This window comes from Anastrepha ludens, chromosome 2 (assembly GCF_028408465.1).
Source record: "Anastrepha ludens isolate Willacy chromosome 2, idAnaLude1.1, whole genome shotgun sequence".
NCBI classification, from domain to species: Eukaryota; Metazoa; Arthropoda; class Insecta; order Diptera; family Tephritidae; genus Anastrepha; species Anastrepha ludens.
In genome coordinates, this window is record NC_071498.1 from 111,979,537 (window position 1) to 112,006,761 (window position 27,225).

The window sequence follows — 27,225 nt, forward strand, 5'->3', positions numbered from 1 at the left end:
CAATGAGTGAATTCGTGTCAGATCCGTAGTTTATGATGGATGCATTAAAACTTTCCAACCAAGCTACCGGAGTTCTTGGCGAATTACTACCGACGTGTGTGACCTTGCATTGTCCTGATGGAACATAATTGGCAGATACACTTGGCTACCCATAAATAATGTTATATTGAGTGTGTATTGAAAGAAAATTGCAAGAGTATTTCACGTTAGATTTGGGTGCTTATCTAATTTAATATCTAAATCTAATATGATATATTCTAAATTTTAAATATCTAATAAGAAATGTGTAGCCAAATATCAGAAAATTAAAATTTGTGTACGATGACTATCCATTTTTCATTTCACACTAAAGTTCTTACCCATCACCCAACTTTAAATTGTGTAGTTGATACAAAGGTTTATGATTTTTAAAATCATTTGCTTACAATAAGAATTTTATTCGAGACACCAAAGTTAGTACAAGTACACAATAATGTATGTATATCTATCTGAAAAAGTTTATCCTTATCCATACACTAAGAGTTTTTTAATAGCAAAAACAGCTGAAATTTCCGATAGCTCTTATTAAAATTGTTCAAGTTCACAAGTCAAGGAGAGCGCCAAACGTATATGATGATTACATGCATTTTTGCTGAGAAATGTCATGTTCTCATGCGTTTCCATGCGTTCTCGTGCGTTTTCGTGCGTTTTCATGCGTTTCTCTGCATTTAACTACATTTCCGTGTAATTAGTAATGTATTTACATATTTACGGTCATATAGGTACATGCAAGTTGCAACTGCGTTTTGTTGCGTTTCTGTGCGTTTGCATTTCATAGTATTCTTATAAAATTCACTCAAAAACCTAAATATAATAATAAAATCTCTTTTCTACAAAATCTTATTAGTCGTATTTTTTGCAATACATTTCTTATGCCGCAAAAGTGCCAATGATAATGAGCAAAAAAATGGGAGCCAACAGCGGTAATATTAAACTTTAAATGCTGAAATATATGCGATCAATATCCAAGGTCTCTGGAGGGCTGCTGCGCCCAGCATCAACACCATCAACTCGATCAAGCAAATGTTGTTGCAATTGCCGTTGTAGTTGTTGCAGTCGTTCTGACTGCGTTAGTTCTTGTTCCACCGGCAAGTGTTGCAGCCATGTCAAAGGCAGATGTTGCGCTGTCAACGCGTTTTTGTTATGTCGCTGCTTTGGTTTTTGTTTTACCAGTCGCCATGGCAAACGATCCAAATCGTTGATGTTGGTTCGCACCTGATTTGATGGCGGCAGTGACATCTGCCAAGTAGTGCGACGTTGTGTCTGCTTTTTCTGTTGTTGTTTTTGGAATTGTTCGCTTCGCAAATGGCGGCTGAAGTAGCGCAGCGTAAATTTATTAGATGGTTGTGGCTCTTGTTGTTGTTGCAGTTGTAGGTCGCTCTCCTGTTGATTGTAGTGCAATTGCTGTCTAATTTGCCGTTGAAGCTGGTGGCGTTGCCGCTGCCTCTGACTCACTGTTGACATTGAGCGCAAACGATTAGCTGCGAGCCTTGTCGCACCGGCGAATATGCCCGCCACGCGTCGCATTCGACGATTCTTAAAAGCGCTGCGCCAATGCTGTGGCTGTGCAGCTATCATGACAGGCCTTTTGAGCATTGCATGGGTCAATGCGTTGATTGCGCCTATTTTTGGCATTGATGATTTGTCTGATTGATCGGTTCCATTTATTTGATTGCTTGTTAACGCTGCGTTGTCGTCATTTTCCAAAGGCCAGCCAACAAAGGCGCTGACGATAGCGTCATTTTCGCCATCGCCATTGCTATCACCATCAGCCTCCAGATTGCTGTCAATTGTGTCACTATAAGTTTTGCTGTTGTCATCACTGTTCTTGTCATACCTAATTCCTAGCGTTCCACTATCGTCGCCGCGGCCCGCTTCATTTCCCGACCATGCCAAGTCAAGTTTATGCGGCCGCACACTTTTCATTATTCCGCCCAACATACGGCGCATGGCGTCAATAGCAGGCGGCGCTGTCAAGTTGCTGTCATCGTCGCCATCAACTTGACTGTCTAACAATAGCGCTCTATCTCCAACATAGTCAGAATTGCCTTCGTTCGCGCTTCCAATTCCCTTCAAATCGTTGGTCTCATCGTCATAGTGCCGTTGCGATTGTCCGTTGAGCGCCAGTGCTGTGGCCTTTGGAGGCTTCTGTTGCTTTTTGCCGCGATTCGGAAAGAATAGATCATCATACTTAAAAATGTCTTTGATTCTGTCGCGTTTGCCGCGGTTCGGCACAAATGTCTCATAACGATTCAGCAACGCATCCAAATCGGGCAAATTATGTTTGCGGCCGCGCGGCGGTATGAATGGATCGGCTTTGTACTGCGGGCCTGTCGGAAAGTGAAAAAAAAATTCAAGAAAATTACTGCATTACACTTTGAGTACGACTAAAAGAAAAAAACGCCGAGGAGCTAAAAGCAACAAATAACAAAAAATGCAAAGCAATCAAGTGTTGCGCTTCCATTTGTAACGAAATAGTTTGTTGCGATCATTTCATGGAATTATGTCTGGCAAGCCATTAAAAAGAGTACATAGTTGTGTGCCATCGACGTTTGTATAGTTGCGCTATAAATTTTAAGTGTATGTGCGTGAGTGTTAGTGAACCACTGGGTAATTGTGTGTGACTGCAACAAATATGCGCATTTCTGTTTTATGCTCGAATGTAAGTTGAATTTTATGCGATCACCGAATGACGCATAGTAAAGAGGCATATTATTAGGCGTTTTTCTTAGGCAGACCGTACGGCTGCTGTGTATGAGGAAATCAACTACAAATTCTCATTGTGGTTTGACCAAAGGGGCTGTGTGATTAACTTTTTATTTATTTCTAAACCTACCGTGATTGAAATTGAAAACACTCAGATAGGGTGAACTTCGCTGTGTTGATTGACGATTTGCGGTGCGTGCGCCTTAAAAAGAAATGTGGAAATGTACTAACATATACATACATATTTTAATTTATACATATTTTGTGGAAAAAAATCGTTGAAATTAAAAGGGACAAATATAGCAAAACATTCCCGAATCCAAACGAATAAATAAATGTTGGCTGCATGAACTTGAAATACCACCTCGGTTAGCACGAGAAAGTAACGATTGGCGCGCTTTGTCAAACTCGGCCAAAACCGTTGAAGCGGTTATCGCGCCAATCAAGAAAAAGAGAAGAGAATGAAGAGAAACTTTGTTTTCGCAGCTTTTTTTTCTCAAAATTAAAAATTTTTTTTTTAAATTTGTGAATATGACAAAACCAAACTTTTTCCAAAATAACAAGGTTTCGGTTATGTAATCTGGTAGAGTGAACAAAAAAGTATGCGTGTATTTTCGTTTACGTCAGAATTCTATTTTAGTGCGGGTTGTTAGGTTAGTTTAGTCTAACTCTAACGGAGCAATTTAAGAATAGTTGTTCCGCTTACACTCCCGATCCAGTGCCATTGTCCATCATTGAGTCGTCAGTAGTGTAAATATGGTGACCACTATCATCTGATTTGATTCTGGTCTGCCAATTCTTCATGACGGATACTGGTATTTTATAGCCTTTGTTCAGATCTTTGTTGGGTATCAGATAGTCTGTTTTCGATGCGCTTTGCACAGATAGTAGAAATGATGCATTAACGTGCGTGTTTTCTTTAGCTTGTCTGATGATTTAGTCCTGAAATTACGAGGCGTGTTTTTAAAGTGAGTACCGTTTTGACATAAAGAAACAACAAGTAAATTTTTTCCAAAATAAATTTATAATATTCACTTGAAAGGTCTTACTTTACTCTACTTTTCTACATAATTCCCATTACTATTGAGGCATTTTTTTTATCTTGGGGCCAGCTTTTGTTTGCCATCGTCAAAGAAGATTGCCGCCTGATTAAACAACCACTGCTTCACATTCGTTTTCAGTTTGTCATCATCGGAATGGCGCTGCCCCACCAGATGCTTTTTCAAGTGCATAAACAAATGGTAGTCGCTCTGCGCTCGTTCGGGACTGTATGGAGGGTGGTCCAATTGTGTTGAGACAGCAGGAAACTTTTCAGCTAAGGACGAAATCGTGAATTATTTGTTCTCTTTCACTTTACAGTCCACTTTTTGAATCAGCTCATCGGCAATGACTTAAGATCTCCCACTTCGTTCCTCATCATGAATGTTTGTGCGGCCATCTTTAAAGGCCCTAACCCATTCCGGCCAATTCCATCACTCATAATGTTTTTTCAGCCTAAACTTCACTGATTTGGTGATGAATGTCAACTGATTTGAAGCCTTGAGCACAGAGAAACCGTATTACAGCACGCACTTCGCAGTCGGCGGGATTCTCAATAGGTGGAGGCATTTTAAAATCACCCAAACAGATGTTGGCTCGATCGGATGACTCCCAACAGATGTAGCTACACGACGCGCATGCGCTAAACGGCGACCGCAAATTTATTTTCATCACATGGAAAAGGGTAAAAAATGCGCATAACCATAGAAATATTCGTCATGTAATTCCACCATACATAAGTCGCTTAATACACGAAAACTCAAAATTCAACTTGGATGACAGAATCAAGTAAAAACGAAAAATGGTATGGGCCAATTTCGTTGATGTGCATTGAAAAATGGGTTTCAATATATTTAATTTACAGCAACCAGCCCCAGCAAATATTCTTACATTTGATTTTGAAAAGCTTGTCACATCACCCAAATCCGCGCATTGAAATATTAATTTCAGCTGTTTGCACGGCAATAATTTTTATAATTTTTTCTCTTGCGTTACAAACTCTTCTGCTGTTCAAATTCTCACCAGCAGTAATGTGAATAAATTTTTCCAAATAAGCGCAAAGACAACCGCACCACATTTTTTCCATTTTTTCGCCTTGTTTGTGGTTCAACATATTTAATAACTGTAATACGCAACATGCATTTTAAATTAACCCCAAAGCATGGCGCAGCGATACGCACATACATACACACATACATATGCGCACAAGTATTTATACAAGAGGGTATCAACACTGAAATGATTTCGCCGGCCTACCGAAACTGGGTCTGACATGTGAATTACATTAAGGGAGCAGCGCCACATCAAGAAAGAAAAAATTGTGAAATGCAGTTGGGCCAGCAGCGCGCACAGATCATATATTCGATAATCGCATAAAAAATGCGCAGCCCAGCCGACTAAATAAATGTATTGTGTAAAAAAATGAAAGGAAAAATAATAAAAGGCGCAACAAGTTGAAGCAAAAATATATGAAAACTCAAAACAAAAAATAGCAATTACAAGCGCCAAACATGGAGCGCATAAATTGAAAGCAAATGGGCGAGCGGGTGCAGGCACAGTAATGGCATCACGTGTGAATGTGTGTGGCAATGTTGAAAACTGTTGCATGTGTTGCATGCATAATCAATGTGTATGAGTTGCAAGCGCGCTTGCGCACCCTACTGTCTGCTAATATATATATTTTTTTCTTTACTCTGACTACCAACCGCCGCGCTGCGCTACCTCATCGCTTTTTATTTTCTTGTCAACAACAACACATTTATGGCTGATGCCACGTTTACTACTCACCTGGCTGCAGATCTTCTTCCAGCTGCTCACGCCGCACAATCACATAATGCGGCTCCTCTACCAATAATGGCGGCTCGAGGTGTCCCGATAAATTAAATTTCTTCCAGTTGAACATGCCTGGGTGGTAGTACTCCGCGCCACCGTTGCCGCTCTTATTGGCAAAATGCTGATATGGGTAGAGCTGCTGCATGGCCCAACTCAAGAATTTCATGACATCTTGTTCGCCATTGAGCAGCATTAAAATGTCATTGGCGGCATTGGTGTCTTCATCGTCGTCGTCGTCGTCGTCCTCGTTGTTGTGGTCGCCATCACTGCTGGCCATATCAGCAACTTCCCCAGCTTCGTTGTACACATTATCTACAGCGGCGTCATCATTAAAGTTGGCAAGCGGATCGCCGCCACCAAAGACAAATGCATGCGCGTTCATGTTGACATCATCATCGTCGTCATCACCAGCGGCGTTGGCTGTTGGCTGCACCGCCACCGCATCGCCAGCTACACTCGGAGTGAAGTCATCCATTTGTTTAGCCGCCGCTGCTGCCGCTCTGCTTCTATTCGTATTATGAGCGCGCATGCCGCAGCCATGTCCGGGTGCAGTGCGGGTGTTGCAAGTTGAGGCACAGCGTAGTGTGTAGTGCCGGCGTTGGTGGCATGAAATGAAAGAAAATGATCGAATAAAAAATTGCGCATAACAAAAAATGCGCAATTGCGCCGCGCATGTTTGGCTAAAATAAAATTATAAAATGTGGAAGGGGCAAAAAACAGAAACAAACATAATGCACAACACAGGCTGTCAATATTCAACCACCTCTGCACTTTTATTCACCATCTTTTGTCATTATAATTTTTTTTTTAATTGAATCCATATGAAAATTTATGTTGTTGCAACATGTTGCGCCACATATTGCCATACCCAATAACCTATTGTGCCCATTTGCCGACAAATGGCACACAACTTTACGTGGCCGCTGCAGCTGCGCGCCGGTCTTTCACTCGGCTTGCCCTTTGCGCTTGCCTGACTGCCTCATTTTTCACTGCTCCTATAAGTAAATAAAAAGGCGCACTTGCGCTGCAGTTACAGGATCGTGTCACATGTTGCACATTGCAGACACTTTGCCGCTCACTGCTGCCGCCATTGCAAATGATGATGCTGATGCTGATGCGCGCTATGAGAATGTGCGAAAAACCGCGTGGGCAGTGGTTTCAATTACACTCTGACTTATGGGTGCGTATGAATCGTATTATGTGTCTGCTGGCAAGCATAAAAACCTACATACAAGTTCATATATTTGTTTTTGTTGTTTATAAAAATAAATACTCGTTCAATATATTGACAGCTCTTCAGCGCTTTTCTTGTTTCTTGGCCAGCGTGTGGGCAGACGCTGCAGGCTGCAGACTGGAGTCACATTTCAGCCAGTCCGCACATGTTTGCATGTGTGGCGTAACGCTTTGGCGAGTTAGTTTAATACTTTTTTTGATTTTTTCACAATTTTTTTTTAGCTGCTTAAGGGAAACTGGTACTTTACGCTGTGGGAGCGGCTGAGGTGTGTCTTTGGTAGCCCAAAAAGTGTATAAAACCATATCACTACACATTTTATGAAATGAGTTTATTTTGGGCTTATTGACTAGTTTGTACGTTGGAGTGCGCAAAAAAATTAATTGACAATTAATTAAAAGTGTATAATTAAATGGAATCAGATCATGAAGGCGTCAATTGTACTAGACAACTTAGAACCGTAGTTTCTCTTTTATCGTTTTCAAACATTTCAGCATGCGGGAAAAAAACAAAAAACAGTATTTGAGGAGAGTGTTTTCTTTTTTCTTCAACTTGAAAGGAAATGCTGCTGAAAATCATCGAATGTTAACGCAACTCTACGCTGAATAAACTTGAAAATATGTGAACTTTATTTTCGATACTTTAGACAAAGAGACGTCAGGTTAAGCAAAAAAGCTGAAGATAGAGATTTGGAGTCATTACTTAATGAGATCGCAAACAAAAAGCAAGAAGAGTTTGCAGAAGCATTAACAGCAGGGCAAGCGCAGGAATTTTGAAGCGCCTAACAACCTCATGCAAAAGCCAGGAAATTTACTACCATATGAATTGAAGCATCGTGACATCCGAAGCCGATTTTGCATATTAGAAATATTGCTTGAGTGCCACGAAATAAGTTACTTTTACAACGAGTGGAAGATTATTGATTTGTGGGGGGCTTAATAAGTCCAAGCACTCAGTCGGGAGGATCATTGCACTATACTCGGATAGATTACAATGAAAGGAATAGAGAGACAGGATAGATACCGTATGTATGGTAAGACGGAAAAATTGGTTCGAAGTCACTCTTCCTCTCTTCTTTTGTATTTTTTGATGAATTTTAAGAGATCTGGAAGAGGAAGAATATGAACTTTATTTATAATCAATACATTGCACCTCCACAGCCGAAGCCTGAAGCTAGAAAGCGCCGAACAGCTAGAGAGAAAATGCTTTGCGGTATCGTCGTTTTCCCGGCAGGATAGGGAAGTTGCGTCGTCAATGATTCCCATGGTAGCCATCTGCTGACGACAGACATTGGGCCCTGATTCCAGTTTGGTTCTTTCACAAAGCACTTGGCTACTCTGCAGGAGCCCAACACAGACCAACACAACCTTCTATGGGGAGATCTCATGACGTCGTTAAGTCATAGTTGAATTTATGCAGAATTGACACCTGGAAAGGGTTCAGGGCCTAGTGACATGCTTGCAGAGTCTTCAGTAGCCAGTTTATCAGTCAACTCGTTTCCGCTAATACCATTGAAATTGAAATTTGAAAAGGTCGAGCCAAGGAGCACCAGGAGATTTGGTGGCTCCTAAAACACTCAGGCAAAAAAGCCCACTGTATTTAAAGCTCTGGAAAGAGGGTAGATAGTCAAGGGGGAATGAGAAAAGTATCAGAGAAAGAAATAGAAAAGAATAGAGACAGAGATAGAGATAGAGATAGAGACAGAGATAGAGATAGAGATAGAGATAGAGATAGAGATAGAGATAGAGATAGAGATAGAGACAGAGACAGAGACAGAGACAGAGACAGAGATAGAGATAGAGATAGAGATAGAGATACTTATTCCTGTGAGAATTTTCCATATTCTTTGGCAGAAAGTGGCTTGTCATCAGACCAACCAGCTGCCCACAGTCCCTTCTGCTTAGTGACAAGAGGAACTACGACACTCTGCCGGGCATGACTGGTAATATCAGTTTTGTCCATCTGCAGCCTCTCTCAGCCTGCCGAGCTCTCTTGTGGTTTAGAGTAACCCGTTTGCTAATCGTGGCTTTGATGGCTACAGAAGGGAGTGGCAGAACGGGCTCCGGGCATTTTCTACTCAAAATCTAGGCCACTCTTTCACGGCGCTTTCAAATAGCGGCAGAAAAATATAAATTTTATTTAATATTTCTTTACTTTATTAAACCTATAATCTTTTGGTCATTGTCTTTTAAATTAACTGTGATTTTCTAAAAATACAAAAAAATAATTACTTATTGAAAATGTTAAAAATTTGAAGTCATTTTCTGAGAAGCGCTTAGTTTGCGCTCACTTACGTAGTTTTGTAAGTAAGTGGGTATGCGCACATGCACATATGAATATTCCTGAAGTCTATTTCATTTTGATAATTTTGATGTCAATAAATTTTTTGTTTACAAAAAGCCATACCCACATGCATACTTATATATAATATATGTAAATAAATAAACATTTCAATTATCTGCTGAGTGGCTACTAGAAATCAAGTAACTTATCGCTCAATTTTACTGGCGCCATCAATCATCGGACGGACTCGACTTGACTGGTCGAAGGTTAATGTTAATTTTAGCTTAATTTTGCAATTTTATAATATAATAAGAAATCTAATTTGTGTTTGCCAACCATAAAACGCTTGATGAGCTTATAATTATAGTTATTATTATATAAAATGAAAATTATTTTAAAATTAGTAGGCGATCTCTTGAGGTACTTGAGTTCGCAGCAGCAATTTTTGATTTTGTGAAATTCAGTTGCGTCAATGTGTGTCTTAGGAGTCAATTATTATGTTTGCCTGTGTATGTACGCACATACATATGTCTATAGTTTTTCAATAAAAAATTACATAACATTGGCATACGCTAAGAAGAAGCTTCAGTACTCAAAATGTTTAAGAGGCTTAACTTTTTGAGTTATTTTGAACTTTTGAACGTGTGGGCCAACATTTTTACACAACATTCGCTTCATTTGGGCTGAGACATTCACATTTCCTGCAATCGGCTTAGGATCGACTGAATAACTGAATTTTGGGTTGATTATTACAATGGGGGAATTGTGATCTTTGGAACAAAATACACTGTCTTTTCGGGACAAAAACATCGATCTTAAAGATCCGACAGTAGATGCCGAAGGTATAACGAAAAATGTGAGATATGCGGCCTCTACATTCGGCCAAAAAACTCTAAATTGCCTTCAAATCCATCAAATTTCTGAGCAAAAGTTTAATGATTTCTGATCAACTTTAATTTATTGACTTTCGGGTGGTACACTGGGATGGTAGGGACCGAAATCTGGTAGGGTATTACTAGAAAGTACTTGAGGGTACTTGAAGCCAATGAACTTTGAAACAGAAACAAATTGTCTATTCGAGATAAAAACATCGATAAATCAGATCTTAAAGACCTGACTGTGAATACTACAGATATGACCAAAAATGTAGGAAAGGCGACCAAAATACAATAGTTTTTTTTTGTTTTTTGAATTAACTTACTTATAAGTGTGGAGGCTACTAAGAAATGTGTGGCGAATTTTTTTGTTCAGTTCGACCAACGCACAGGCTAACTGTTGTGACGATTAATATGACCGAAAATTGTATACATAAACAGCAGCTTAGCGGTTTTATTGTGATAATCCAAATATAATGCAGGTTCGGAGAAAATCGCCAGAGAATGCCATGGAAGCAGCAGACTACAAATAGATCAATTGGCTTAGACAATTGAACTTTAAATTCCGTCGCTGGGTGTGGTGTTCACATAAAGAAAGCACAATTAGTATTTGACAGCTGAAAGTCTAAAATGCTTTCGAGCTTTGGTGAGCCGAGAATTAGCAAACGCAGGCTACTAACTACTACATCAACTTCACTCTGTTGTATGCAGCTTCAGACTTGGACTTACACGCTAATCCCAATCCTCAAAACACTGGAGCTATGACAAAGTTAACTTTCAACTAACGCAATTTCTGACAGGTCATGGTTGCTATTGGAAGTAGACTTTATGTCCAGTGTGTGATGAAGATGAAGATATGGAAGTCATGTCTTTTTTGTATGTCCACGACATGCAGCTAGCAGACGCAATTCAGTCGCACTATCGGAAGATCCAATAATATCATAAAACTTAGTCAAGATGATGATGACTTCCAAGTATGCTTAAGATAAGATTTCATCAACAATCAACGATATACAACATTCATCGAGGCACACAGAGGGAATGAAGCATTCGTCTACGAGGTCAGCCACAGCGTTACTAACCAAAAAAACAGACTCTTAACTCGACGTGCGAAAAATATCCTTTCCAAAGGCTCAACTGTGGTGGTTTCTTTCTGACTGTATGTGAAAGGTAACTGACGAGAGCCTAGTGTTCATACTAACTCTCACTGAGGAACTAAACGCTAGTACCGGCAGGAGTTTGGTACTTAAATGGTAGGAAATATAATTCGGGTTAAAGTCCATCACAGACGGGGTAATGGCTCTCGATTTTCCCTCCTCATAAAAAAAAAAACAAAAAAAAGCTTAAAGTATTTTGATGTTGCTTGTGAAAAATTAGGTGTGGAGAAAATGGAAGAAAACTTTTTTTGCACCTATTTTACTACTTTATAATACATATATTGGGCACACAAGATCATGAAGGTCGAAGTGCCAATCTCCAATAAATCTAAATCTAAATCTAAAATGTGTGCAGCCAATAGTCCTGGTAGCTAACGCTGTAACCTAACTATTAAATTTTATAATTTATTATAAATTTAATTCAATAAATAAATAAATAAAATGTGCACGTTAAACTTTCCCAGTCAATACAATCGATTGATTGCAGCCTGGCTTTGTTTAAAAAAAAAAAAAAACAGATATATAACTTTGCTAATTCTTATAATAACAAAATTCCTCAAAAGAACCAATCTTTACCATAAGATTTAAAATAAAATTGTATCTACTAAGTTTAAGAATGGAAGTATGCATATGTATATAAAATTATCAAGCTTAAGGCCTCGCTGCTATAGCTCCTAACTTAAAATAGCTTATAAGATTTATGTTGTAAGCTAATTTTATATAAATAAATAAAAATATAAGTTAACAGCTGCTCCTTGCAGCATTAGGATAATATTCAACGTTAAGGTCGTTGTGGAACCTGGTAAATGAAATCAAAATAAGCTTTGTTGCAATGAATAACATTTAGGTGATAGGAGCAATAAGGAGACAAGTTGTAACTGCGTGTTTTCGCAGGGCACAGAGCTCTTCCACTCTCTTCCCAAAAGTCGACAATAACAATTTAAAAACCCCCTCAATCAACCCTAGACTTATCTTGTTGAGATTTGGTTTCAAACGGAAAGGAAATTTAATATTAAAACAAATATAGTCATAGAAAATTCGTTATTTCGATTTTCTCTATCTGATTTTAGATTAATTTAACTTTTTGTCATTTCGTCTTCACGATCTTTTCTTTTTCCATTGAACGGGCGCTGTGCTCTTATCATTAAACAACCTTCATACGGTTCCATAGAAAATTTGACACAAATGTATGGCCACCTAATTAGGGGCCGCAAGAGTCGAAACCCATTCGAGTTTCAAACCTACCCTAAGAACGAAACAACAATTGACGTTGTGCCTTCGCAGATAATGGTAAGCCTACGAATGTATTTCTGCCCTGAAAGAGCTGCTCATAAACAATATCTGTCGTTCAGAGTCGGCTTCAAACTGTATAGGTAGATCCCTCAATGTGTTGGGGAACATCAAGACCCACGCCCTTTTTGGGTATTTGTCCGAGTCTTCATCCTCCTATATATGTAACTGGCAATTAAAAGTTTGAATTTTGTTTTGGTAAATTGGGCTCCAATTAACACTTCTTCTTCTTCTTAATTCGTGCGATAACCGCTTACACGATTTTGGCCGAGTTTAACAAAGCGCGCCAGTCATTTCTTTCTCGTTTCTCGTGCTAACCGACACCAGTTGGACACATCAAGTGAAGCCAAGTCATTCTCGACCTGATCTTTCCAACGCAGGGGAGGCCTTCCTCTTCGTCTGCTGGTACCGCATCGAGTACTTTCAGAGCCGAAGCATTTGTTTCCATAACGGCGACATGACTCGACCAAAGAAGCCACTGCATCTTTATTCGCTGCGCTGTGTCTATGTCGCGTTAAGCTCACACATCTCATCGTTCCTTCGCCTGCGATATTCGCCGTCGCCAACGTGCAAAGGTCCAAAAATCTTGCGCAGAATCTTTCTCTCGAACACTTTAAGCGTCGCTTCATCGGATGTTGTCATCGTCCAAGCTTTTGCGCCATACGTTAGGACGCCATACGTTAGGAGAGTCTTGTAGAGTGTTAGTTTTGTTCGTCGAGAGAGGACTTTACTGCTCAGTTGCCTACTTAGTCCAAAGTAGCACTTGTTGGCAAGAGAGATTCTACGTTGGATTTCAAGGCTGACATTGTTATCGGTGTTAATGCTGGTTCCTAATAAACGAAGTCTTTTACAACCTCGAAATCATAACTGTCAACAGTGACGTGGGTGCTGATACGCGAGTACGCCGACTGTTTGTTTGATGACAGGAGGTACTTTATTTTGTTCTCGTTAAAAAGTATCACTTATATTGCTGAAATATTCTTATTTGCCAATTAGGTGCCTGTTTGAACATAATCTAACTTCGCGAGAAAATTAGATGAGCGCGTGGCGCAACGGTGACACCTGTTTTTTCGGTGTTTCCTGTATTTTCTCACTAAATTGCAATACGGTGGGTCAACAGCTTCTGAGTGACTTGCTAGAGCGCGTTACGCAACGGTGACGCCTAGACTAAAACCACCACAAGCATCACTTTTATTGTGTGACCCAGAATAAATACATTATTTTATCATAATTTGTATTTCTCTTTTAACTTTTCATTGTTGTAATGGATCATTAAACGTGCATTCACCTTGTTATACATGAGTGCTCGAATGAGAGAATATCAGAATGTTTTACAACTCGTTAGAGATTTTCGCCTGAAAAATATCTAATGTTCTCTTTTGCCGTACGTATATTCTCATACAGCAATTGGCTCTTGCAATAGCCATAACCCACCATAAGATCTCTTCAAAGCCTGCTGGCTTCGCCTTTCTCTTCCCCTATCACTTGTGGTTATAGAAGTGAGACAAATTTTCGCCACAAAGCTAATGAGCAATTAATGAAGTGTCGATGTGCCGCTTTGACTCGCTGCCCGCGAGACAAAAGCTATGCGTTTTGTGATAAATGATTCCGTGTGATTTAAACTTCATTACTAGCGATTACCAATGATTAATGAATGCTGCCCGATTATTGTACTCGAAAAATGCGTTAAGTGCAGAGCGCGTGGTCTTCCCTGCGCATTGAAGAAGTAGAAGAAGTCGACAGAGAAAAAGTAAATAGCCGTGTGTACACAGTGAAAATTTCCACCTTAATTTAAATTATTTTAAAACCGATTTATTAAGCTCGTAAACGTATGATTTCGCCATGATTAATGTTGTCAATTCAACAGTAATCAATTCTTGAGTGGCGGAGCACTCCTTCCCAAAATAAGTCAAAAAGGTGAGGTTATATGCAGAGACAAAGTAAGATTATGAAGAAAAAAATACTAAAATAAGCAAAAAAACGCAACCTTGGCGCTTTCTTACTTTCCTTTAAGAGGCTGCGCCATTTTTCAGGCATTCTACATAAACTTTAGTTACTTTCTGCGCAGTCGCACCGCTACTGCCAACCTTTCACGCCACTTTTCTCTGCATTTTTACTGCCTTCCAGCCTTCGATTTCCACTCCTTCCGCTCGCATTGATTTATCAAAAACTATAATTGGTTTGGTGATAAGCAATGCTGTTATTGTGCATATTTGTTGTTTTTGTTTTTTGCCTTCACCCAGCTTTGATTATTTGCCATGCCGTCTGGATGATATTCGGTGAAAAACAAGCTGTCCGCCTGCTGTTCCGCTTCAGATCCGGCACAATTGGTAATGCAAAAAATGCAAAATACGAGTACCAAATTGGCGCCGTCCAATGCGATATGAAATCGGTGACTACTCAACACCGGAGAATCAAAATTAAAACGAAATCGGTGACTACTCAACACCGGAGAATCAAAATTAAAACGTATGCTACATATTTATATATAACTCAACCATGCGGTGGCTCGTTCACCACCGTGTCGCGCACAATGAAATTAAATGTTGCGAAAAAATCGCCAGTGATAACGATTGGCGATAATCGCAAATTGGCGAATGACTTCATCGTACAAGTAAACTATAAGTGGACACACACGTGCACATAAACTGTTGATATGAAGGCATATGTGTTTGCAGACATACGTATGTATGTATGTATGTATGTGTGTATATGCTCGCTCTAAATCTGGCACAAATAAAATCAGACAATTACAGATATACTTGCATAGGCACATACCCACGCCCGTACTTACATAAATTGCACTGCTTCTTGTACATACAGACGTATGTATGTAACGCCCAGTTTGTAATACCCATATTACTTTCGATATGTTTTCATGAATGAAGAGTGAAATTTTTATTCGATTTCAATTCGTTTCAAAAAAAGAAAAGTTCGCAAGCTGCTATATGCAATTTCCGGCTCAGCTTGCCATGCATGAATTGCGATTGAGGGTACAGGTGCAAACATTTTGTTGGGATATAGCCTCGTGGACTCTTTTTGAACTAGTTACTAACTAGTTAGTAACACTACTTCAACATTCCACAAATTAAGTTTTAGAAAAGCCTGTATATCTAGTAAATACCTGGTCGGTTTTAAGGATGGAAATGCCTACGAGCAGGTGACTAAAAAGTCCCTGGCCTAACACATACATAGATGGCACTATTTTTATTGCATTCACCTCTTTTTCAGTTAGTACTAACCTTAAAAAGACAGCTGTTAAAGTTTCTTGATATTCTATTCATCAGTTCGTGAGTTATTGTGCTAAAAGTGACGTTCCTTTTGTTACTTTCAAAACAATGGAGCAAAAAGAATTTCGTGTTTTACACTACTTCTTGGTGGAGGAAAAATACCGTTCAAGCAAAGCATTGACTTGAAAAGTACTATGGGGACTCCGCTCCATCAAAAACAATAATAAAACTATGGTTTGCGGACTTGAAATGTGGTCGTAGAGACACCGATGAGGCATAACGCAGTGGACGTCCAAATGAGGTGATATCACCAGAAAACATAAAAAAGTCCACCGAATCGTTTTGACTGATCGAAAAGTGAAGTTGGGTTAGTTAGCTAGCATTAAGAAGAAGAAGAAGATATTAAAAGAAAATGTTGCCTTTATATTGTATGAGCATTTGACTATGAGGTAGCTCTGTTCAAATTGGGTGCAGCGTTTGCTTACTGTGTTTTTTCATTAAGACAACGCACCACGTCACAACTCAATCAAAACAATGACAAAACTACATCGTTTGAACTTCGAATTGCTCCCACATCCGCCGTACTCGCCAGTTGTGGCTCCCAGCGACTACTGGCGTTCGCAGAGCTAAAAAAATGCTCGCCGGTAAGAAATGCTCGAAGGAAGAGGCTATCGCTGAAACTGAGGCAAAATACAAATCGTTCTACAGAAGTTGTATGTAAATGTCAGAGCGGCGCTGGAATGGTTGTGCTGTTCTTAACCCTTTGACCACTTTGTCAGTCAGCAGTGACTGACAAGGTGCCATTGGAACATTCCATTGGAACAGCCATCGCTGACATGACTACTTTTATCTTTTTATCTTGCGCAAATATGCATCGAAATAAATACAAATATTTATATTCTTAAATATCCTACGAGTATTAAATAAAACCTAAAAACATGTTTTTTTTGCTATTGACATTTTACGACAAACCCCGTTTACATTCAAAGTGTTAATGGAAATTACATTGATAAATAGAGCTAATATTGAACAAAAAATAAGCTAGGCCCGCGGCTTCTCAGCCCATGTTTTACGTACCTGGTTAGAACGCCGCACTCAAGTCCTGAATTTTTTAATTGAATTTTATAATGTCATCTTGAGTTCCACAAGGTAGTGTTTTGGGTCCTTTGCTTGTTTATCTTGTTCATCAATGACATAAAAAATGCTACAGAGAACTGTTTTTCATATGTCAAGTTTTTACTTTATGCTAACGACCTCAAAATCGAATATATTGTAAGAAACTCATTCGATTCACAAATGCTCCAAAATGAGCTTCTTTCTGGGTGTAATAATAAATTACTTTTAAATATTTCGTAATGCTACCAAAAAACATTCGCCAAGTGTTTTTCTTCTTTGAAGACATCTTATTTTTTCTCTAATTGTTGTCTGACATCAGTCAGTGGTATATTGGACTTGGGAGTAATTGTTGACGCAAAGTTCACTTTCACAGAATTTAGAAGTCCTTATACTCTTAAATTGGTCTATACAACATTTGTTCCTTCTAAAACGGAATATGTATCCTTCATCTGGAGATCTTATCATGCCTGCCTCTTAATGGAATTTAACTTTTCTGTAAAGTTTTCATTGGATTTGCTCTACGTTCCCTTCGTTTTAGTTTTTTTTTTCAATTGACAGCTCTATAGTCTCGAGGATATATTTTGGTCTTATCTTTCGTGTTTGATATTATTCAAGGTGTTGTGGATTGCCCCTGCCTTAAGGAGCGAATCTATGTATCTTGGTACCGCATCTAGACCGCTTCATAATTTAGATGTTTTCCTTATTTTGATTATTACTTTTTAATTTAGGTCAGAGTAATTGCTTGGCTTACTAAGTTTTAATATAATATATGAGAAGTACTCGGTATGAAAAGAAATTTTCGGAAGTTTTCGGGATTGTTCGGGATTTTTTGGAAGCCTTATAAATGTATGCAAGCAAATATTTTTATCAATCCTCTAACATTTTGCTTGAGCATGTGCTGGTGCAAACCGGATTTTTCGGGACTGTTCGGGATTTTTCGGGAGTGTTAAGAATCGATGCTCATAATCTTTACACCACCTCTTTGGTATTTTGTGTTAGAATGTGCCAATCCACATTAATTTTTTCGGGACTATACGGGATTTTTCGGGAATATTAAGAATAGATGCCAGCAAGCTGTGTGTCAGTTCTCTGCACAACAGCAACTTTTACGCTAATAAGAACTTCACCCGAAACCGCCCGACACTCAGTTATGAAAGGTGTCAATTAAAGGGTCATTACTTTCGGTTTTCTGCAAGGCACACGTGCATGCATCACCACTGGAAGGCTCTGCATAAAAACAATAAAAATAACAACCTGCAATCAGACAGCCAAGCGGCAAGTGCAACACGGCCTCGAGGCGAGTGCAACTGCACATACATACATACATATTTACGTATGTAAGTCACTGAGCACAAAAAAATGCAGATATGCGACTCTTTGCTGAAAAAACACTTTCACTGCAACCTTGAAGCGGTCCATTTTTCTTTTCTTCAATTATTATTTATGGCCCGTTTCTGTCTTACTTTGCAACTCGAAATCGCTGATCCACGGACTACAAGCGCTTTACCCAATTAAGCTCGCTGCAAGTATACACGCACATACACACTCGCACTAAGTACTAATACTCCGCCTCGACAACTTCTTTGCCTTTCTTCTCACCTGTCAGCGAACAGAGCTCGATAGTATTCCTGCGGACAATTGTGTTCGGTGGACTGGCAATGGTGCGCCCAATACTTGAGTGGCGTAAAGAATTCCTTCATCTGCATGGCGCGTATGCGCGGCGCTACATCGGCAGGTTGCATGTGCCGCCGCCATAGCGCCGAACCTGATTGCTGTTGTTTTCCCATTGATTGTGCAGCATCGCGTTGCAATTCCAAGTGACCAGCAGCAGCAGCACTGGCCAGCAGCGTATTTAAATCATACTCAGACGGTAATTTTCGATTGAACTCTATCATGGCGTTGCCGCCGCGTCTTTCATGTGCATCCTTAGCTTTTTCCGACAACTTGTTGCCGCTAACGTGGTTGGGATGCGTCATTTTATTGCCGGCATTATTGTTGAGCTCGAAGCTGGACAGCTGCGTGATATCATCGTTGGCAGCCTCTGTGCCGGTGTAGCCATTTGAGGCAATATTCTTGCCGCCCAGTATGAATCTGGGGTCCTTCTTCGAGAGCAACGTCGTTTGCCAAGCATGCGGTGGCAGCGAGTCTGTGACGACATTTGGTTGCAGCAGCAAGTGGTCTGTGGCAGCAGCAGCAGCAGCAACAGCGCCTTGGTTACTTCGTTTTTGGCGAGCGTAGTGCCGTCCCAAGGATGCCGCTGTGGCGATAAGCGATGGTGGCAAAGATAAAACCGACGAGCTGCAATAAATTGTGAGCGTGGCGAGGAGCACGGAAAGCGTGATTCTCATGCTGTTTGTGAGCCTCCTTCTGGCTCACGTACACTCACACACACACACACGAAACACACGCGCTCGCGCGCGGCCAAAACAAAAAACACTAGCACGTGTGCGCGACGCTACCACTACTGCAATCGTCTGTCCGTCTTTACTTTACAGTTGCTGCTAAAAAGCGCCTTCTGCTTCTTTGCCGGCTATGCGAGGCTCTGTATTGCGGCGGCAACAATTTGTGTTGCGCTATCGCCGTTTGTGGCTGTTACTTCTTGGTGGACCACCAGCGTGAACGCCGTGGTTGTTCTAAGCGTTTTTTGCAAGAAACTGAAAGTTGCTGACCATCTTCGGGACGCTTTTATATCAGCACCACCAGTTGCGCCAGCATTCATGCAGATGTCAGTGGCAAACTAGGGAATTTTCCAGTGCCAACAATTGACCAACAGCCAGCCCACCCAGGCATGATTGCGCTTTGGGGACTGTGGCATTGTTTTGAGCGCTGAAATGGCATTCTGACTAGGGCGGACACACTCTGCACAGTGTTCGCTGTGGCCACCATCGTCGCCGCTGAGGCTGTTGCTTTGCCGTTTGTTTGCATTGTTCACGAATGCGTGAAATTAAATATGGTATTGTATTTTTGCTCTTGTGTTGCATGTCTGATTGCGTGCTGGTAATCTATGCGCGTGTGTGTTTGGTGCTTTAGCAAATGTTCTGAAAAGGTATGTAGTCGCATGCATACTTGAAGCCTGGGGCTGGATTATTTATTAAATATTTGCGCAAAATGTTCTAATAAATATAGTATGAAAAGGCATGTGGCAATATTTCAAATAAAATACTTTAATATTGGCTAATGGGAAATAATTGTTTTCAATGGCAAAGCTAAAATACTTAGACATTAAAAATATCCTCATCTGAAAGCTTCTCCATATTGCTCCAAAGTAAAAGTGTTTCAGTGATCGTGGAAAGATTCTCTTAAGTGAACATAACTCAATTTGCAAGCAACAGAAGAGGCATTCTTGTGAGCAGTGCTTGATTTTTATAATCAAGGTGTTGTAAAAACCTGTATCCATTATTACTGAAACTCATTGAAGTCACAGCTATACAGCGTCAATGCAATAAATCTTTTGTTCTGTTTGATATGCAGATCGAAAACGGCCATGAAACGTGTAATCTCTGAGAAGGGATCGTTCATGGGCACTAAATAAGATGTGCGACATATTTAACAAAATGCAAGTTGTAAGTGGCTACAAAATACTCTTGATTTTTGACGCTTTTTTTTTAATAAAAAAAAAAGTTCGAGATTACTTTATGTGAAAGAAAATGCGTGGCACTGCCAATAAAAAGTTTATGCAGGAGTTATCAAGAGGAAGAAATGATTATTCATCTCCTAAGCAACTACCCTGAATTGTGGAAGCGCAACTCTCGGAATCTGGAGTCACCTTGAACAATGCGTTGGCAGACGTCAACTTAAAATTCGTGTTGAGACTTATCGGAGACACCAAATATGTAGTTTACAAAGGGCACAAAAGTATTTAACTATCATAATAACACTTTAACTTTAGCTAAGGTGTACCGTTGCTCTCAACGTCAATCAATTTGATCTACGTGGCTATAGCGCTAAAGTTTCTTTCTAAAACATTATAATGAAATTTTTGGTTCACATTTTAGGGATCTTCTCTGATTTAAAGTAGTCATATTTGGTTTCACCCATTATGACTGCTCACTGGTGTTCACTTCCATCAGGCTTACCTTTGTAACCGGTTTTCCTATTAACACTCAAACTACTTTGGATGAAGTTGAATTGAATTCTAGTTGGCCGCAAATTTATTTCCTGCAAGCACTCACGCAATATATTTCATTGCACTTAAGGGCAACAGATAGGATTTAAAGGATGCAAAGAGAGGTGGGGTGGGGATTCCTTGCTCTACAAACTTTCAACAATTTTTTATGTATCTTAGCAGTTTCTCGAGTGAAAGGTAATGCAGCGCGTTCAATCTCAATTCAGCCGCAACAAAAATGTTCGATTTAACGACGGAAGCCAAAGAACGACAGAGAAAATATTCTGTAATATGCTCAACTCCCAAACAAGATCATCGATGATGCCTATGGTGACCATATGTCATCCCCATGGACTGCGCTCCGTTAGCTCAGTGCTCGTAGCTCATTCCTGCTCGGTCTGAGAAGGAATTTTGCTACCACCTGTCAGGACTTTTCGGAAAATACCTTGTTATTTTGCTAACGATTTTCCGAAGATTTATTACCTTTATATATATATTTGGTGCGTATATCCTTTATAAGTATTTGGCCGAGCTCCTCCTTTTACTTGTAGCGTGCATCTTGATGAGTTTTCACACATGGAGTGACCTACAGTCTTAAGTCGACTCCGAACGGCAAATATTTCTTTATGGGGACCTTTTTCATGGCAGAAATTTTGAAGAGGTGCGGGCGGTTTCTAAGGTCTTTAGAGCAACTTACCTCTCACTACATTCCCTGATTTTAATTCCTCTTCAACCAAAGTACTTACTCGTTCAGTTAATATTAAGGAGGTCCGTTTAGTAATGACTACTTAGCTTCGTTATGTATAACAACAAAGCTTCTCAGCACAAATTTGAACTGCTTCAACTACAGCCCTTGATGTCTGTAAGCTCACAAACATACTCATGTACGTTTTAATCTTTTAAGATATTTTTTAATTTTTTAGTGAAGATGATAAGAAACTTTTTGTTTTAACACTGATGATCCTTCGTACTCGAAATACTGCCTGTCCCATAATTCAGACACTTTATCATTTTACAATATTCGAAATAATTTCAATGCTAAATTTTTTTCGTTGTTTTTTTATAAAACTATATATAGTTCTTTAAATAACAAAAAAAATCGCAAAACTTAAAAAAAATAATCGAAACTCTCCACTTTTAATTTATTTTTTAATTTTTAGGAAACTTTAAGGTATTGTATTATATTTTACATGGTATAAGTGTAAGTTTCAAGTCGCTGGAAAATCGTGTTGTTTTCTGGGGTTTTTTTTTTGTTTTTCTTGCATAAGATGTTGGGCATTTCTTCTATATAAGAGGCTTCCAAATAGAAGTTAATAAGAACCTGGTTTTACGAAAAATCCAGCAGCATATAGCTTTAATTAAAATATTCATGAGCCGGTTGAGAATTGCAGACATATGGGCTGACAAATGTAGTAATAAGCGTATAAGAAACCCGCGTAAATATTCTTGCACTCCGTTCTATTTGTAGTGCTTATTAACTGTAAAGGACGAAAGACTTCTTGGGTTATTTTCAAGATATTCAAAAATTAAGCTGCTTACGCGCTTATCTGGTGTACCTAAATTTTTAAATCCTCACTTCATTCGTTTTCTCGCCCAGCCATTCCCATATACCACGTAATATCTTTCTATTTGAGGCTCAAGCTTTGCAAAATCCGCCGACTTCTACGCACATATTTTCAACGACACAGATTTGGCGACATACATTTTCGTAGGGAATACCGCTACATATAGTTTAAAAAAATACTACTTTCGAAACCACACTTTCCCACGTCCCCATATTTGTGGCCTTCCTCTGTTTGATGCCACTCCACCTAAGCGCTCCAATCACATCCTTGTCGCGTCTCGTACTCGGTGGCAACCATTTCGGCCGATTGACACTAAAAGCGGCGGCATATCAAACCAAAAGTGCGCAATGCCACCAAATAAAGCAACAAATTTTAACTAAGTTACTTCGCAATCGCATGAACCCATAAATTTGTCACGTCCTGACGTGCGACAAATGATGCGCTAAATTCAAAAGAAAAGGTGAATAGAAAAGCACAAAAAAAAGTTGTAAGGTAAATAAGAATGGCGCTGCCAGGTCCATCAAGCGTCGATAAAGCCAAAATCAAGCTATTGTTGGCAACGCATTCGACGTACACGCCGCAAATTCAACTGACCTGGATGGGCCAAGCCGCAGTAGTTTGTTGTTGACTACTTTCATTCAAAGAGATTCCTACTTTTTTTTCTCGCTTATTTTCAACGTTTCTTTGTGTGGCATACGAAAATTTATTGCCTGCTAATGTAGAATCGGAATTGTGCAGCGAAAAAAGTGTAAATAGAAAGCGAAAGAACGAGACGGGATCATGAATTGAATTTCTATCGTACTACAGAGTGAGTGAAAAATGAGGATTGCGATCACCAGGCGCACCATAGTGGCTAGAAACTGCACAAGCAGAAGCAGGAGCTGAACATGGAGGCAGAACCCGTGGGCACGTTTTTAATTAAGTAATACGCCCGAGAACCTACAACGATGCGCCGTAGCCACAACTACAATTCAACTCACTGCTGCTGCTGTTGCCCAGCGCTGACGCCAGCGATTGGACAAGAACCGAGGCGCACGCCTGCGCCTTGATGATCTGTTCGAATTGCCTTTTTATTTGGTGTCTAATCCCGCTTACAAATTGCAGCAGTGCAATTTATACGCTTCGGCGGCGGCATTTGCTATCTACTGCTATCTCAGTCGCGACGTTCTAATTTATTTCCTCTCGATTTCTGTTGCATTGACATTATTATAAATTGACTGTTGTGCCGGAGGCCGGCAGTGGGCCAGATTTGAGTGCAAGACTTGGTGTGGGAAAAGGCGGCGCGTTAGCCGGGGCCGAATTGGCAGTGTGAATCGCGAACTAAGTGTGGATGGAAGAACTTGGTGTGTATGTGTGTGCATGTGTTTAGGTATAAAAGTGGCTAGATTGTGATGGCAAATAAATTAGCGTTGAAAAATGAAAATGAAGGGAATTCTAATTGAGTAGATTGCGGTAGCTGAGGCGGCCGAGCGCTGAAGCCAGGCGAAACAGGATTTCAATTAGAATGGGTGTAAAAGCATTTTCCCGCAAAAACGTGTAGTAAAATTTTACATCAGCTATCAAATAGCTTGCATGACTTGAAAAACGTAATTAAATTTAAAATTTATTACTTTATTATTTGCATATGAAAAATATTAATAAAAATTTCTTCAATTCACTTCTCTCTCTTGCAGCACGAAATCAACGAAGTGTTCGAGGAGCGTCGCGCTCGGCAGCGCGCAGAACAGGCGCAACAGGCTGATAATGACAATGGCACAGCTGTGCACAATGCAGCCAACCCTAATGATGCAACTATTAATAATTGCGACAGCAGCATCAACAATACGAAAGACAACAGCGATAACAGATTATCCCAGTGCGATGTAGTTGACGCGCCAGCGCCCAGTAAGATGACGGAAATTACAAGTCAGCATGCAACAAGTGCTGAGAATGGCAACAGTCTCTCAGTGGTGTCATCAGCAACAGACAACATCACGCCTCGTTGCCGTACCACCACAGAACTCAAAGCTTTACCACCACCACCTCTCAGTCCCACAATGCATGGCTTAGAGAATAGGCAACACGAAGATAGCTCCAGCACTGATGACCGCAGTGAAGATGCCTCTACAAGCAGCGCCCATACCAGCACCACAACTCAAGAGGATGTAAATATTTGGGCAAATAAATTTCTACGTGATTTGGATAACTTAATGTCATTGACACGTCCACTTTCGCTAAGCGCCTGTTCGTCGCCAACATCGAAGACATCACCACAATTACTGTCCGCTGCCGCAACGGCCGCCATACAGAGTCGATATGGTCGTTGTACAGCTGAGCGTGCGGAACATTGTATGGCCAATGGACTGGTTGTGTTGCGCCCAGAGAAACATGTAAGTACAAACCTGAACTTTTTATTTAAATGCTGTTTCTCAGAAAACTATTTTTTAAATTATAAACATGTGCAATGTACACACATACATACATATGATTTTCATAATCGATCGTAGAAATAGTTATTTTTAATGCATTTACGTTCGAAACATGCACAATTCTCGACAGCTGTTAATCAGCTCAATGGATGCAATGGGTAAACTGCGTTTTCTGGTCTCTCGGCTTTTTATGGCCATATTTCCACTGTGCTACCGCCAATACAGAACAACTCAGAGTGCGGGTCAATATGTCTCTGTAAAGAGTCACATTTCTAGACTCTCCGTTGATTCCTTGATCTCCGTTGCGGAGCATACGGCTAAACACTGCGTTCGACAGAGAATATTTTATTTGTTAGCATAGTCTCCAATTACACTAGTCTACAAGGAAAAGTATCCGAAATAATTTAAACTAATATCTGCTTCTCTGTCCATGCAAAATTCGGATTGATAACTAAAATTAATTTATTAGTTTGAGTTTTCGAGATATCCTAACCTAAAAGTGCAAAAAACTCCATTTTTGCCCATATTTGAGGTTATGTAGCCTTGCAGATGTTTTCTTTCACCAAAATTAAAGGATGGCATCTTTAAATACAATCCTTCTTTTTTCAAATGGCGTTTTGTTTGCTCAAATATCATTTTTTTTCGCAGAGATATCGCATTTTGAAATTTTCATGTTTCGAAATTTTCCTACACCTGAAAATCGATTAAGATAACATAGACATGATATAGTCGCTTACTAATTTTCTTGGGTTTGAGGGCCTGAAATATATGGATTAATAGTATGTAAATTTGGAGTTTGTGGGAAAGCCTGCTTGCGGTTATGTGGGTTAGCCTGCTCGCGGTATGATAGGGGTGGTTTCTAGGGGTTAGGGCTGTGTGTGACTCGGTACCCAAAGGTTAGATAGTGTAGGGATGTGGTGAGTCAGCACACTTATGGTGTGAGACAAAATTTTAAGAAAAATAAGACTCAATTCAAGAAAATTAGTAATCGCTACCATCTGAAAGTACCCAAGTTCGAATCTCCGGTTATGAAACATGAAATGATGGAAACAGTGTTTTCTAATAGGTAATTTCTCCTCGTCGGAAGGCAATGGTAAACCTCCAAGCTAACTTCTACCATGAAAAAGGTCCTTATAAAATAAGCTATATGATGTTCGGAGTCGGCTTAAAACTGAAGGTCCCTCCAAAACCTGGAAAATTCCATACGGTCTATGTTGATTTTTTATCTCAGAGTTTGTTTGTTTTCTTCTAACAAAGTCACGACTATTTTCTGTGCACCTGAAGTATCCATTTCTCATAAAAATCGTTTGTTATTCGAGGCGGTGTAGTACTGTAGGCTACTCGAGGCGAATGACAACTTAAACACGCTCGCCGCACACTGCAGAGTGCTCTGTAAGAAGTACGGCCAATCACCTAATAAAAGAAAATTATGTGTGGAACATTAACGCGGCACTTAACCTACGATTTGTCAGATACGGGTATACCCGCTCTATGAACAGATTACTTGAGAGCCATAAAGGCTCTTTGCTTGCCTTCATTAAAACTAATATTTTTGGGTAGAGTTTCTAAGTTAGACAACTTAGTTAGTTAGTGACAAATGGTTGTGCAGCAGCGGTCGTTCTGGTAGGCGAGATCTGAATTTAGTTTAGGTTATATTACGTTAAGGTAAATGGCTGCCCACGCGAGGATTCCACTTATACAAAGAAACAAAATTCGTTCACTGTGATGCCGTACAGAGAAAAATCAGAGGGAAAGAATCAAATGGGGTAAAATAAAGAAGAGAATTTGGAGTGGAGAAAATCCATGTCTCAATGCATGGATATCTATGTTCTAAGATCTACCTGTGGCCAGATGGTTCTCGCGACTTTGCACGTTGGCGCACTAACCCATTGCTCACTGAGTTGAGGCGAGACCGTTCTTTCAACGAGTATACCGTAGGTTCTCAAGGGAATCGCAGTCCTCTCATTTTGCAGTGCAGCCATTTCCTGGGTCCTCATCAGCCCAGCAGTTTCTTGCTAAGCCGCGGTGATCGAGAGTCCAAATGAGAGAGAGATCGAGAGAGAAATCCGGTATTCCCCGACTAATTTCAAACGCACAAACAACGAGGCCAGGTTCCTTATTAATTTATTAGTTTTAAGTTTACTCACTGGTACCAATGGACGTATGGGACAACTAGCAATTAAGTCCATTGTACTGCACTCGGACTCCCTTTTAATATTCTTTAATTCCACCCGACCTTCGGAGAAATCTGAGTAGATCTTGTGGTGCCAAGGAGCCAACGTGGTCGCTTCTTAACACATCAGTGCCAAAGACCTCAAACCTGGTTCGAGGGAAGGCGGGGCAATGCAC

General features: G+C 40.0%; 2 protein-coding genes across 2 annotated transcripts in view; one reads left to right on the forward strand and one right to left on the reverse strand.

Annotated features, from left to right (window-relative positions):
• Positions 1–426: 426 nt before the first annotated feature.
• LOC128871804 (uncharacterized) lies at positions 427–19,146 on the reverse strand. Its single transcript, XM_054113890.1, has 6 exons — positions 18,398–19,146; positions 5,572–6,122; positions 2,876–2,947; positions 2,034–2,369; positions 1,481–1,865; positions 427–1,351 (listed from the first exon to the last, which is right to left on the reverse strand). The coding sequence occupies exons 1-6, from the start codon at positions 19,144–19,146 to the stop codon at positions 976–978; spliced, it is 2,469 nt and encodes an 822-aa protein (XP_053969865.1). The 3' UTR covers positions 427–975.
• Positions 19,147–22,970: 3,824 nt separating this feature from the next.
• The window catches only part of LOC128871814 (uncharacterized), a 39,960-nt gene continuing 35,705 nt past the window's right edge, over positions 22,971–27,225 (forward strand). Inside the window, exons 1-2 of the mRNA XM_054113901.1 lie at positions 22,971–23,084; positions 24,142–24,837. Coding sequence (XP_053969876.1) covers positions 22,971–23,084; positions 24,142–24,837 — 810 coding nt within the window. The remainder of the gene's footprint in view (positions 23,085–24,141; positions 24,838–27,225) is intronic.

Excerpts from the sequence above, each read along its gene's own strand:
- LOC128871804 (XM_054113890.1), bottom strand. The coding sequence starts at position 19,146 with ATGAGAATCACGCTTTCCGTGCTCCTCGCCACGCTCACAATTTATTGC. Across the intron at positions 2,370-2,875 it reads TGTTTTCAATTTCAATCACG|GCCCGCAGTACAAAGCCGAT; the intron begins GTAGGTTTAGAA and ends ACTTTCCGACAG. Across the intron at positions 1,866-2,033 it reads GTTAGACAGTCAAGTTGATG|ACAGTGATGACAACAGCAAA; the intron begins GCGACGATGACA and ends GGTATGACAAGA.